Consider the following 14,016-nt stretch of genomic DNA (forward strand, 5'->3'; position numbering starts at 1 on the left):
AGCCACTAGTTACCACCAGCCGACCTTCTCCTCAACCCTAGCCCATTTAATTGGTCACTTCTTAATTGCTGACTCTTTCTTTGCTCTTCATTTAATGATTCTTTTAAAGACCATAAGGCATTTTGCCAACAGTTGGCATTTAGTTGGAAAAGTAGCAATTCCTTAATGGATCTTCCTTCCAAATGAAGGCTCGACTTACATTTTCCTAATGAGAAAAATGAGATTTTCTTCTATACCTAGGGGCTCCCCAGGTTCTTTTTAAAAAATAACTTATTCATAAACCAGGCTCTCTTGGATATGCTCTCTAATTCTGCATAAGTATTTTCTTTGTGTGTACAAAGTCCAAGGGGAAAAAGTAACAAAACAAAAGAAAAGATTAACACGTGTTAACAGCTAAAAATAATAAATGCTAAGGAAATATCGCACCTATCAAAATGGTGGGAAAAAACACATTCTCTCTCCTTACTGTGCATGCCAGGTACTGTGCTGGTCACTTTATTCTGCAGGTTTCCTTGCTACATCTATAAGTCATGTTTCTTCCCCAAGCACAATTTTTTGAGCTGTATAGCTGAGCTGAATTTTAAAATGTTCTTTTATAAAATCTGGCTCATCCCTTCTTTCCGTAGTTCTAAAAATCCCAGGCCAGTGTTTCCACAGGGCAACAATTTCTCCATCTGATCACAAATTCATTTTCAGACTAAGCCAGTACCACCACCAATGCCTTCGTAATGCCTGAATGTCCTGTACCTGGTCTGATTTGGTCTTTTGTGTTAACTTCCTGGCATTTAAAGACATTGGAGCCTGTGACTCCTGAAGGAGGCACTGTTATGTCCCCATTTTAGTGGCCAGAGGCTAAGTAACTGTTTCAAGGCCATGACCATGCAATTTTTAGAACTGGTACCCAGACATTTCCAGGATGGCAAGTCTTTACATTTATGTTTTTAAAGGAATCAATGAATAAATATACTCTTTAAGGGAGATTTTTATCTCTAACACATTTGATACAATTTGAACTTCAGTGTGATCAGTAATTTGCCGAACATGTATACTATAAAAGTACTGCATATATTATGTTAAATATGTGTCTATGTTTGTATACTTTGTACACAAAGACTGTTTCCATAGTTCTAAAACAATCCCAGGACACTGTTTCTACACACTGGTCTTGTGTAACAGATGTATAAGAGCCAGGGATAATGGTTAACATCTGTACTCTCCAAATAACTGAGGCTGAGGTAGTTAATCAGGAGTCGAAGGCCAGCCTCAGCTATGTAAGAGAAAATGCCCCCAAACAAACAAAATTTATAAATGTCATGTAATGTGTATATTCATGTGCCAAACATAGGAATCCATACTATCAACATATGAATATATATGCCATATGTTTACAAAGAGTTAAATATATGTGTACTGTCTTTTTGGGTAATGACCATTATCAACTCCAAGTTCAGGAGAAGAAAAAATGTTTGGAGGAAGCCAAATACTTGCTAGTAAAGTCTAATCCAGTCTGGTGTCTTCCAGGGTGAAGGGAAAGGTAAGGTAACTTCATGCTTAAGGGTAAAGAGTTTAAGATTGTTCTTGGTCACACACACATACACACACACACACACACACACATACACACACACACACACACACACATACACACAAATTAGAAATATAAAGTTAGCCTGTTGTTTTAAATATAGAGGTTTGCTAAAATTATTTTTATTTTATAATCACTTAACTGATCCCATTCTAAGGTTTCCTTAATTCCTGGGAATGCATTTTGCTTTCCTCCTACTTCGTTATTAGAGGTTGACTTTTAATGACACTGTGTACTGTCGCTCCTCCTGCTGCCCCATGGACCACTGTCATGTCTATTATAATTCTTAAGGACAAAAAATATACCACAGCAATACAAATAAATATTTTTGTCACAATCTGCACTCAGGGCATCTATCACATACTGTATTACAAGGATGTCCTCTCTCTCTCATAGATATCCAGCCAATTTCTTGGGACCTACACTGAACAAAGATGAGTGCTTCTTCCAGGATCTTGTAACTAGAGTGTCCAGGTCAGTTCAGACTTGACCATGGGAGCCAACACTTCCAGCAAAGCGCCAGTGTTTGATGAAAATGAAGACGGTAAGAAATGTGCCATACTGACATGTAAAAATGAAATGAAATTTTTCAAAATTGAAATATATGCCCATGGCTTCACAGTAAGTATAAGGAGGGTCAGCAGTATATCTAAGGATGGGGAGAGTGAATAGCAGTATGAAGCTAGAGAACCTTGTGTGGTGGTATCTAGAATGTATTGTTTACTTTTTGTCTTAGTCAGGGTTTCTGTTCCTGCATGACCAAGAAGCAACTTGGGGAGGAAAGGGTTTATTCAGCTTACACTTCCACATTGCTGTTCATCACCAAAGGAAGTCAGGACTGGAACTCAAGCAGGTCAGGAAACAGGAGCTGATGCAGAGGCCATGGAGGGATGTTACTTACCGGCTTGCTTCCCCTGGCTTGCTCAGCTTGCTTTCTTATAGAACCCAGGACCACCAGCTCAGGGATGGGACTACCCACAATGGACTGGGTCCTCTCCCCTTGATAGCTAGTTGAGAAAATGCCTTACAGCTGGATCTCATGGAGGCATTTCCTCAACTGAGGTTCCTTTCTCTGTGATAACTCCAGCTTGTGTCAAGTTGACACAAAACCAGCCAGTACACTTTTTATGATGACTTTGGCAACCTTTATAATCACAACTATACTACTAGTGGCTTCCCTGCTCCAAAGAGTGCTGTAGCCCATGGAGTTGCACTTATAAAAAGATAAGGCGAAAAATAATATGTTTGGTGGATGTGTAGTCAGGTATGGGGGAAGGGTGTACTTCCTCTGGCCCATGCTGAGGCAACCCTTCAGCCACAGATGCTATATAGAATAGAGTTTATTTAGGGCATAGGGAGGGAAATTGAGAAGGTAGTAGAGACAGACAGACTAAGAGAGAGAGAGAGAGAGAGAGAGAGAGAGAGAGAGAGAGAGAGAGAGAGAGAGCAGAGAAAAGGAGTAGAGGCCAGCCATGCAGCCATGAACATGTGGAGAGAGGGTAGAGGGGAATGGAGAGGGAGTGAAAGGAGCAAGAGGACAGGGAGCAAGAAGGCAAGAACAAGAGAGAGTGGAGGGAGCAAGGAGCCCATTTTATAGTGGCTCAGGCATACCAGGGTGTTGCTGGGTAACTAGGACAGAGCTTAGACAAAATACTAACACATGGTAGATAGTTAGATTTATGGATTCCTTTGCTGTTTTTGACAGTCGAAGTTACTCCCCTTGCAAGTCTTTTTCTCTCTTTCTCTTGGTCCTCATACTATAGAAGCTAGTTTTAAAAACTAGGTGCCTACTAAATTTCCAACTGTCATGTTTCTGTATCCCACACACTTCACAGTTGGGGGGTCACTGTGAGAGTGTCATTGAGGAAAAGGGCACATTAAAGGCTAAAGTTAATTAGGCAAAGAATACAGGCATGAGTTCTCCTTCCTCCCCATCAGTTCCCAACTGGCACATTGGGCCTTGCTGTGTCTTGTTTCCTTCCCATGGTAGAAAGTTAGGCAATCTTGTTGAAGTGCATTGGGTGGGAACTGTTTGCTGGATTCTTAGACAAAAAAAGGGGGGGGGGCCTTAGGTAGTAAGTTGTTCAGGCATCTAAGATGGGGCATCCAGAGCAACTTCTAAAGAGTTCTACCAGAAAGGAGAAGGGTGGAGCTTCCGGATTCTATTGAACCATCAATAGATTCTACTATCAGCCAGCTGTTCAGATCAAGAAATGTGTGTAGTCTAGCTTCAGTATTCACTTGAGGAAAGAGGTGGAATAGAGCCCCGAAGATCCTTTCTGGCTCAAAACACATCATTTGGCTGAATAACACAGCTATCTCTGATCTTCCAGGCAAGTTCATTGTGTTAGAATGTGAGTTTGATCTTAGAACAGAAGCAGATGGTGAAAAACAAAATGGATGTATGCTTCCTTCCCTAGCTGTCTAGGGAGCACAGGGCTAGGACAGTGGCTTTAAATGTCTTGCTTTCCCTCTCCACTCCCATCTCTAGAAGAGTGCTCATGACCTCACACATATGGAGGGCCCATTTATATCTAACCTCCAGATGTTAAGAAAGAAAAGTCAGAAAGATGTACTCATTTCTTTAAGAATCTGATCTGATCTGGCACTTGGATTCAATGCACATACTCAACTTCTAAGACAGCCTGCAAAAGTGCATTTTATTGTTTGGGTAGCCATGAACATTCTAAAAATATGTTTTTATTACAAAATGGGGGTAATTTGAAGTTTGTCACAGATGGGAAAGTATGTTTACCATGGCTAATGAATACATTCTGGTACTGAATGTTTGGATGCACTAAAATACAGAGCATTTGACAGGTCCACACATCTTATTTCAAACATCAAACTTCTTACTATCAACATCGGGGCAGCATCACTCTCTGCTCTCTAGAAGATATTCCACGGGGACAGAAAGAATTGCATAACTGGGAAGCTCCTAAACTTTTCACTGCTATTTTCGGTGTCTTCCTTTGCTTTATCAAGTACTTTAAGGAAGTCTCTAGAGACTAGCAATGCTATGTGACTCTCCCATCCGTAAAGCAGAAAGATGGGTAGAGTTTCTTTACCTGTGGCTCACTATGCTTTCTCTGTGGACAAGGAACCAGTGTTGGCATGAGAAATACCTGCATGTAAAAAGAGTAAGAAAATGAATATCAAATTCATACTTAAGTTTCGAGGGGTATCACATCACCTGAAGGTAGGGTATTGTGAGGATGAGAAAGCACATCTTTCTTATGGGCTGTCAGCGACAGCTATCCACTGGTTTGATACACTTTATAACTGTCTTTAAACCATTTTAACAATAAAGTTAGATTAAAAAAGAGTTAGGCTTAAAAACCCATTAAGTCATGGCACCCCTTAGATTGTTCCATTTTTGCTATCCAGTCCTGAACCCACTGGAAGAACATACAACAACTTCCATAAAAGGAAAATCTGAAATAAACAGAACATTTCTCTATGCTTCCCAGAGGTGTTTTAGGCTCCCAGTTCATTTACATAGGCTGCTATCAGTCTACTGCAGGGGTTTCCAGTTTGTGGGTCATTGCCCATAAAAGAGTCAAACAACTTTTAACAGGGGTCTCCCAAGGGTCATGACAGTAGGAAAGCTGAGAAGCACTGGTCTACTGTGAGCCTGTCACTGCTAGGCTCAGGGAATGGGGGAAGAAGGGAGCCTGGCCTTTGTTCTTTCTCTTTCAGACAGTAACTAACCTAAAGATGGAAGGCAACCATGTGTCAAAAGCACAAACCTGGGAAGTTCACCAAAGAAAAGATTCTGAGTGATCTTGGGGACTGTATGGCAGTGATATCTGGGGCTAGAGAAAGCTGTTTATACAAACCTCAGGAGAACAGTTCATTCAAACAGAGGGAAAAGCAAACCCCAGAGCATCAAAGAGGACAATTTGGGGAGTGTGCACTCACCTGCATCATGACAGTCATTGGTGCATGTGACTTTGTCCAGGATGAATTTCCTTATGAGTATATATCCCTTTATAAGATCATTACATTTTGTGGAGGAAAGGCATAGCACTCTGTCTGATGAAGTCACTGTGTGTGTGCACACACGTGTGTGTATATGTGCGTGTGCGTGTGTGTGTGTGTGTGTGTGTGTGTGTGTGTGTGTGTGTGTTTAGGTACTCCTGTGTGGTAGGTAGCAGTTGATACTGTGATGTTCCTGCTAGACTTATTGGGCTGACATCCCCCCACCAGAATATGCCTGTCTCTTTCTCCCACCCCAGTTCTGGGATTACAACATGCTTAGCTTTTACTTGAGTTCTGGAACTGTGAACTTTGGTGTTCATGCTCCTGTAGTAAGCAGTTTCCACAGTGCACCATCCCCCGGCCTCTGTTTGTTTTTCAATTCAGTAATTCCTATGAGCTTCACTTTGCTCTTTATCCGTCTGTGGACTGAGCGCAAGCTCAGGCTGTATTTGACCACTTTCAAGCTTCTGTCCAATGGGATGTTAATATCTATTTCATTTTTATATTTATATATTTGTATAAATAATAAAACTGGGTCAGAATCTAGAGCATTAAATGAGCCAATTCAATTACTTAAAAATGCTGCAGAGAAGAACTTTTTAATGTGATGAAAAAAATATTACCATTTCCTTTAAGTGGTTTAATATTCCCAGTATAGAGTTGAGAAGAATATTGAATAGTTTTCTCAGACCACGTTTTATAAGTTGCTTTTCACAGAAGAGTGGCTTTGCTCATTTTGTAGGTAAGTAAGAATAAGGTGAACTGTTGCTAGAAGTCTCTGGAGGTGAACTCTCCTTGTGAGAAATTCTGACACCAGCATGTTGCAGAAGAATCATCCTGTTTGTGATTTTGGTTGAACTTTGATGATGTAAACTGGGAGATTAGTTGCTAAAAGCATAGTTTTGCTTATTTAGTCTCTTTTTTAAAAAATTATTTTTACTTTATGTACATTGGTGATTTGACTGCATGTATGTCTGTGTGAGGGTGTCAGATCCCCCGGAATAGGAGTTACAGACAGCTGTGAGCTGCCATGTGGATGCTGGGAATTGAACCTAAGTCTCCTTGGAGAGCAGCCAGTGCTCTTAACCGCTGGGTCATCTCTCCAGCTCATATTATTTTTTTTTCTTATAAAGCAAATCTTCCATCCTTAGTATACGTTCTTGGGTGTCTGTGAGACTTAAGAAAAAGAATGCAAGCAAAGCAGTAAGATAGCCCACGTAACGTACCCACCCAATTAATGGGAATTAATGATAGTATTTACCACTTAGTGCCAGAATTTCTTAGATTAATTGTGACAGCAGATGCCACAATTAATGTGGCCGACTAGTGACTATTAATTGAACTGAATTAACAGAATATAGGATTTTATAGGTTCTGTAGAGATCTATATTAGCCAATCACAGTCTCTCGGTTGGCTTGTCTTTTATCTCTTTGAGATGAAATTTTCTTTCTTCTTTCCTTTACTCTTTCCATCCCAAAGTGACTATTAAAGTAACTTAATTTGATCAGCAGAAAAGTTTTTCCCACACCTAATACATGTAATGCTGAGAAAAAGTTACTAATGTAAATAAATACGTTATTCACACACAAAAAATGAATGCAAGTCACCTTTATTTTTAAAGTTAATATTGTTGTTAAATCTACTTTAGGTCATCTGTCTGAAGGCTGGGGTTTTGGTTTTCTTGGTTGTGATAGAGTTGCTAACTGTTTCTGCTTGTTTTCTTAAATCAGTATTTTAAAAGCTGAAAGATTGCATAAATTCATCAAAAATAGGGTGTCTTGTAATGGTTATGGGTAGTAATGTGTCTCCAGGCACACACAGAAAGTGGAGAGGTGAAAAGCTAACTTAGTTAGGCCAAGAGACTTAGTTAGGCCTTTTGTACCTAAGCTAAGGAAAATTGGCCTTAGGTTAAAAGTTTCTCTAAAGAGTTCATCAGTGCCCGAGTTTGCAGAGAGAGAGAGAGAGACAGCTCAGTTATTGCTTTCTTCTTTGGATTTGGTGAAAACTCAATGTTCTTTCATTTGGCAACACTTGTCTCCTAGGATATGTGGCTGTTTCCAGTTTCCAACATCTTTGGTGACAGAGGCAATGGGGGTTCTTCAAAATGTTGAGCCAAGAAAACTGGCCAAAGATTTCATTCCAAAAAGAAAAAAGAAAAAAGAAAAGAAAGAAAAAAGAAAAAGAACAAGAAAGAAGGAAGAGAGGAGGTTTGCTCTACTGATCCCAGCTAGGAAGGACTTTAATATTTAAACACCCATGTACTACGTGGTTCTACCCAAGAGCATAGGCCAGTGAATTGCAGATCAGAGTAGAGCAATATTAATTTGTTATATTTATTATGTTATATTGGAGTGATCAGAAAAATTAAGGAAGTTCACCTCATGAGAATTGTCTTATTTAAATACTTCTGCCATCTTGGGAGCCTAGCAGCCAGTCTCTTTCTTTATCATAAGTAATTGCCTGTGGAAACATTTCTTAGTTTGAAAGAAGGTAATTTCTCCATGAAAAGGTGCTGGAACAGTAAAAGGGAGACCAACTAGAAAGCCAAGGAAACAGACCTCAAATTTGGAGTTAGTTCTTTGCCTGTGCACTCAAGTGTTTCAGGCAATCAGAAGGGCATTCAAGAGAATTTCTTCAAATCTGGGAAGGTAGCGCCTCTTTAGAAATCCACATACCTATTCATTTGTCAAAGGTTCAGAAATGACCGAGAATATTAAAATCTCAGTCTTTTTGAGATGTTGTATTTCAAAATTAAACCATTACTTTGATAGAAACTTTTAAATAATTTGTGGTACAAAATATTCCGTGGGTTTCAGTTTAGGAAATGAGAGGTTATATTGAAACCATCCCAGTGTGCCGTTTCCTCCATTTGATTAAATAGGAACAGATTTGATATAAAATACCTTTAATACAATTTGTAGAAACATAACAGGGTTTTCATATTGCATATGAAGAGTGATTATTATTCCCTAAGTACTTTGTTCATACATTGTTCATTGCAGCATGATTCATGTCTATTGAGGTTAGTGAGAAAAACACAGTAGAGTTTGGTTTAATTTTGGGATATATTTGTTTGAAGTAACACCTGGGTTTTTAAAAAATAATTTTATGGTTATTTTATTATCAAGAATATGTTTATGAACAAATGAAGTACTTGCTGATAATAACCCAATTTGTCCAACCACCTTATAACTTTAAAGATTTAGGAAAAAGCCTTAGCCCCAGGGGTTCCAGAAAACTGTGTCCAGTCCTAAGATATAAACCAAAGAGATGGTTATCTGTACAAACTAGAAAGAGATTTAACCAAAGTGTGTTGGGGGAAAGAATATATAACAGCACCTAGTAATGCACAGTTGGTCTTTGGGGAACTGATGTGGGCTCTGGGTATAAGAAGAGACAGGGTAGGGATGAGGATGCTGGAGGAGGTCTGCATAATTAAACAGTGTTGGTTAGCATGTCTGGTTGATCATGAGGAAGGTGAGTTGTTAATGGTGTTACAACTTGAGAGGAGCAGTTTGGTCACTGTGAATCGATTACATCTGCCCCAGGTTACCACTTTTTCATCATAGATATTATCCCTCATTAGGTAGCTGGCTTGTCATTTTAGGCTTACCATGGCTTGAGGGGGCTTTCAGACTCTAATCACAATGTTTTTATTGATCTGTATGGTTTTCTCTTTGACCGCAGAGCTAGAGAGGGGCAGCAGGAGCTGCTGAGGCTCAGTGACCAGCTCCACCTTCAGAACTGGACCCATAAGCTTGTGCTGTTGCAGGTGGTCTTCTTAACACACTAAGAAGACCATCCTGAAAAGCCAAGCCTTGCTGTTTGGCTTGCCTTTAGTTATTATTAACCTTTAATTTGTGGATTGCACAGTGATATCAACTGTGCATAGCCATATAACCATTTTTGGACTGTTTCATGTAAAAAGAAAAGCAGAAAGAAGTCAGGGATGGAGTACTAAACTCACGAGACGTGACAGCGAACACAGAGTAGACAGCACATGAGGACTGGGAAACTCGTTACAGATTTGGAATTTAACTGCCCAGCACAGACTTTAATTTTTCTTTTAAAACTGTTTCTGACTCCTCCCTGGAGGCATGTTTGCGGTAAAATAAATACAATTAAGCTTGTTTCCTATTTGAAGAGTCGATATTTTTATGTTCTTAAATGTGTTTGCGAGACTAATTTAGCTCAAAGGTTGGAAGGTTTTATGTAATGAGCAGATAGTAAGTATTTTATGATCAGTAGGCAATATAGACATCCCCAATCACAGCCGGTCAACTCTGTCATTCATCTGCTATGTGACAGACACAGCTCCCTACCAATAAAAATTTACAGACAGTGAAAGTTGAATTCCCAGATATTCTCAGTTGTCATCAGATGATGTTCTTTGATTTGTTTTCCTATTCAATTAAATGCAGAAGTGATTATTAGTTCATAAAATATATGAAAATTGATGGTGGGCTACATTTGGTCCATTTCATCCAGTACACACCCTGGGAACCTTTCTGGATCCACAATCAAATCCTCTGGATTTAAGAGAGGGAGCAAAGGGGCCATGTATGTTCTTCGATAATCTAGTTGTCACTCGCTCTCATTTATGTCAACCCCTGAGATCCAGTGGGGATTACTTTGAACAATAACCTAGTGTTGAATAGATAATATGTATAATTTGGGAAGAATAATAGACAGACACGTATTGTATACATACATACATACATACATACATACATGGAATATGTAATTCTAATAAATAATTTAAGTTAATAATTACAACCTGTGTTGTACCTGAAATATGACTAAAGGAGAATTTGTGTCTCAACAGAAATGTGGACTCAACTGAACAGCATTCAAAAGTTGGAAATATTAATCCTTCACTTTGCCTCACTGCCCTATTTTGTGGTTTCTTCTAGAATGTCAATGTACTTCCGACATCCAAATAAATTTATGAATTGGGGCCCAGTCAGCGGGACATAAAACACTTAGTGGCCTTTGCTTGGTCTTGGCACCAGTGATGGGTCACAGCAAATCCCAGACTTCCTGGGGCACCATGTCTCATAAAAGGAAGGGTTGACATTGCACACTGCGGCCGTCATTTGTTCTGTAGGCAACTTCTCTGGAGAAATCCCACCATGCTTTTAAAGGTCTTGCCAGACTCCAATTGCCTTAACTGTTTGCTGCCACTATTGTCGGGGACAGTGGTAGACCAATGATGTGCTGGAGCCACTTTTCACTTGTGGGTCACGTGCAATGGGCTCAAGAGCCTGCCTATGCCCATAACTAGCCCCAGCCATCTGGGAGCTATGGTTTCCAGACACTTTCTGTGGATCAGTGACAAATGGACAAGGTTTCATTTGTCTGTGGGAAAAATGAGAAAATTAGGATAAGGTAATAAGTTTCTCACCAAGATAAGCTTATTAAAATACTAATTCTCTTTTTGGTCTATGTTGTGTTTGTAGCATTTGAAGGTTGTGAGAATAGAAATTATTTTTTTGTAGTGATAACTTAGTTAAGTGATTTGCCTCTAGCCTGTTTTCTCATATGTAAAAGAAAGCAGATAACAGTGTTTACCTCACGTAGTTTTTGTGGAGTGTGAAGTGTTTGACTGGTGTCAGGTACATAATAATTATTTTTATCATACTTATCAAAATTATGGCTTTCAGTGCTTTTTCTTGGTAAGTAAAGTCACTCACGGCTGAGTTTTCTTTTGTGGATATATATATGTATGTGTGTGTATGTGTGTGTGTGTGTGTGTGTGTGTGTGATATAAATGTATGCATGGGACATATACATGTACATGGGATATAGAAAGGGGGGAAGAAAGAAAAATAGGTTTTCTAACCTATAAAATGTAAAGTTTTATCAGAAGGTATGTGTATAACTGTTATGTATCCACTTAAGGAACTGACTTGGAGATAATATAAAATGATAATATAAAATGATAATATAAGAACTATGCTCATCATGTCAGTACAATAAAATAGTTCCTGGACCATGATGCTGACTGGAAGTGAAATATAGGGAAACGTTTGAAAGCCTTAAAAGCACAGATATTCTACATAAAATGATGAGAAGCTCTCAGTGTTTTGAATATGGAGTAAGATGGACAGGACAAAAAGAGACAGAGGCTGAGTCGTGAGATCTCGTCAAATCTGGTACTGTCACAAGAGAGAACCTCATCAGCTTAGCTTTATAAGCAAGTCTGTGGAGGACATTTTCCTGGTCAGTGGTTAGTGTGGAAGGGTCCAATACACTGTAGGTGGTACCACTCTTGGGCAAATGATATACATGCAGATAGAGCACTCATATACATACATGAATAAATTTATTAAAAATGCTAAGCAAACTGTGGAAAGTATACCAGTAAACAGTTTCTGTTTCTGTTTCTGCCTTAAACTCCAGTTCTGACTTCTATTATTGTCAGTTGCCTGTAAATATGAGATGAAAATGAAACCTTTTCACCCAAACTAGTTTCTAGTCATTGACTTATCACAGCAACCAGAGGCAAAGTAGAACCCAAGTAGAGACTAGAACTGACTGTCTAGTGATGAGTGCAAAATCTGGGTTAGAAATAGAGGCCCAGAGTTTTATTCTTCACAGACCAATGAGTCTTAAGGAATAGAAAGGAGGAAGTCCCAAACTGAGAAGCCAGGCAGAGGAGAGCTATCCAACTAAGGAAAGAGATGAAACAGATCAGAATGAATAAGGCTTGTCTCAAAATTTAATAAAGCAAAATGTTCAGAGAAGAGGAAGACATTGCCTGTGTTAGATGTCCCTGTAAGGATGAATAGGTGAACCTGTCTATAGGGAGAGGAACAAAGAGAAACTTGGTGTTCTTGAGAAAAACATGCCAATAGGATTGTGCAAGCGTGGGCTGATAAGGGGTTAGGCATGGAGGTAAAGAAGTATATGCAGCAAATACACATGAATTCTTGAAGGCATTCGATCTACATAGTCAGGGGATGAGCCAACAGCCAGAGCTGAGTATAGTGATAGATAAACCTTTTCAGAGGAAATATAAAGGGAAGGAAGAGGGGACCAGGGCTGTCTTCAACAATGTAGCATCTTGGTAGTCACACATGATCGGCCATGCAGAATATTATAATCATTTTTGAGTATGACCTTTGGGCTTTAATTTTCTGTAAGATCTTTCAAGTTCATTCTTGAACTGTGTGTATAAGAAAAGGAGAGAAGACAAGGGGGTGGGATAACAGATTTTTTTCCTGGGGATGGACGCCTAGGCTCATATCATTATACTTTCCCTGTTAGGGATAGGGCATGGATGCTTATCAGAAACCAAAAATTCTGCCAGATTCTTGAATGCTAAGAGTCTGTGTACTGATTCAAAAGTGACTGGTATGTGAGAGCTACCAACACATCCCTAGAAAGAGCATAATAATGGCTTATCACTCCGAGATGGCAGTGTTTCTGGTGGGTTCCTTTATTTTATGTTTCCAGCCGGCCCTAGTTCTACATCCAGATACCAGAAAGGTTCATAGAAGAAATATAAAAAAATTTGTTAGAAATGAATTGATAGAGACAGCCAACAATCCTAATGTATATTATTATCAAAATAGCAATTTAAACATGCACGGGCTGGATTGATCGTGGCCCAGGAAGTTCCAGCTGCTGGCCTGGAATTAGATGTCTACAATAGAGCCTGAGCTCCCATATAAAATGAACCCCAGTTATTTCAGTTAGAGATATATCCTCCCGGGGATGCATAGCCAGAGAGAAGTGACAAAATTAAATGAACTGACTTGGGGGCTCACTCTTTGACTTGCTCTGCCTCCTGCTCACAAATTGCTGTAGTTTCATTTCCGAGTGGTACTCATCTTCAGTTTTGCAGTACGTCACAGCTAGACCTCATGGATTAGATGACTACAGATTGGAGTTCCTTCCCTCAAATCAATCATGGAGCTAGCCCTGGGGATTACTTACCTTTCTCCACCCACACTGAGTCTAAGCATTGTTTCAATGGCTTCTATCATGTGTTCCCATCCATCATCATTATTTTCTTTAGACTGCTTTAGGCCAAAGTAAAGGTTATGGTGCCTGTGATATAACCTGTACTTGTTTTTATAAAATATAAATGCTGCTGTGATAACTTCATTTTCTGCCCAGAGTATAAAAGAGAAGGATGACTGTTCTAAAATTAATGCCTGATTAAAAGAAATTTCTGTTCAAGTTGTAAATTCCAGTGTACAGCAGTTAGCCTGCCTGCTCTTCCATGGACCTCACTGAAGACTGTAGACATCATATTCCTTATGCACCACTATTGTGGGAAACTCGTAAGGCACTTGGTCTTCTTTGTAGCTATTCTTAGGAAATGTATAATTATGGGCTTCAGAGGAAGGTTATGAGATCAATGCATATAAGTTATAGAATGCTCAGAAAACAATCACAGAGGAAAACTTGATTTTGGTCTATAGACCATCATGGGTAATTT

General features: G+C 39.3%; 1 protein-coding gene across 1 annotated transcript in view; it reads left to right on the top strand.

Moving 5' to 3' along the window:
- Positions 1–2,077: 2,077 nt before the first annotated feature.
- Positions 2,078–14,016, top strand: part of STK32A (serine/threonine kinase 32A) — a gene marked incomplete at both ends in the record, with an annotated part of 106,709 nt that continues 94,770 nt past the window's right edge. Inside the window, one exon of the mRNA XM_080920277.1 lies at positions 2,078–2,129. Within this exon, the coding sequence (XP_080776403.1) occupies positions 2,078–2,129 (52 nt within the window). The remainder of the gene's footprint in view (positions 2,130–14,016) is intronic.

This window comes from Micromys minutus (assembly GCF_963924665.1).
Source record: "Micromys minutus genome assembly, chromosome: 8".
In the NCBI taxonomy this organism is placed as follows: domain Eukaryota; kingdom Metazoa; phylum Chordata; class Mammalia; order Rodentia; family Muridae; genus Micromys; species Micromys minutus.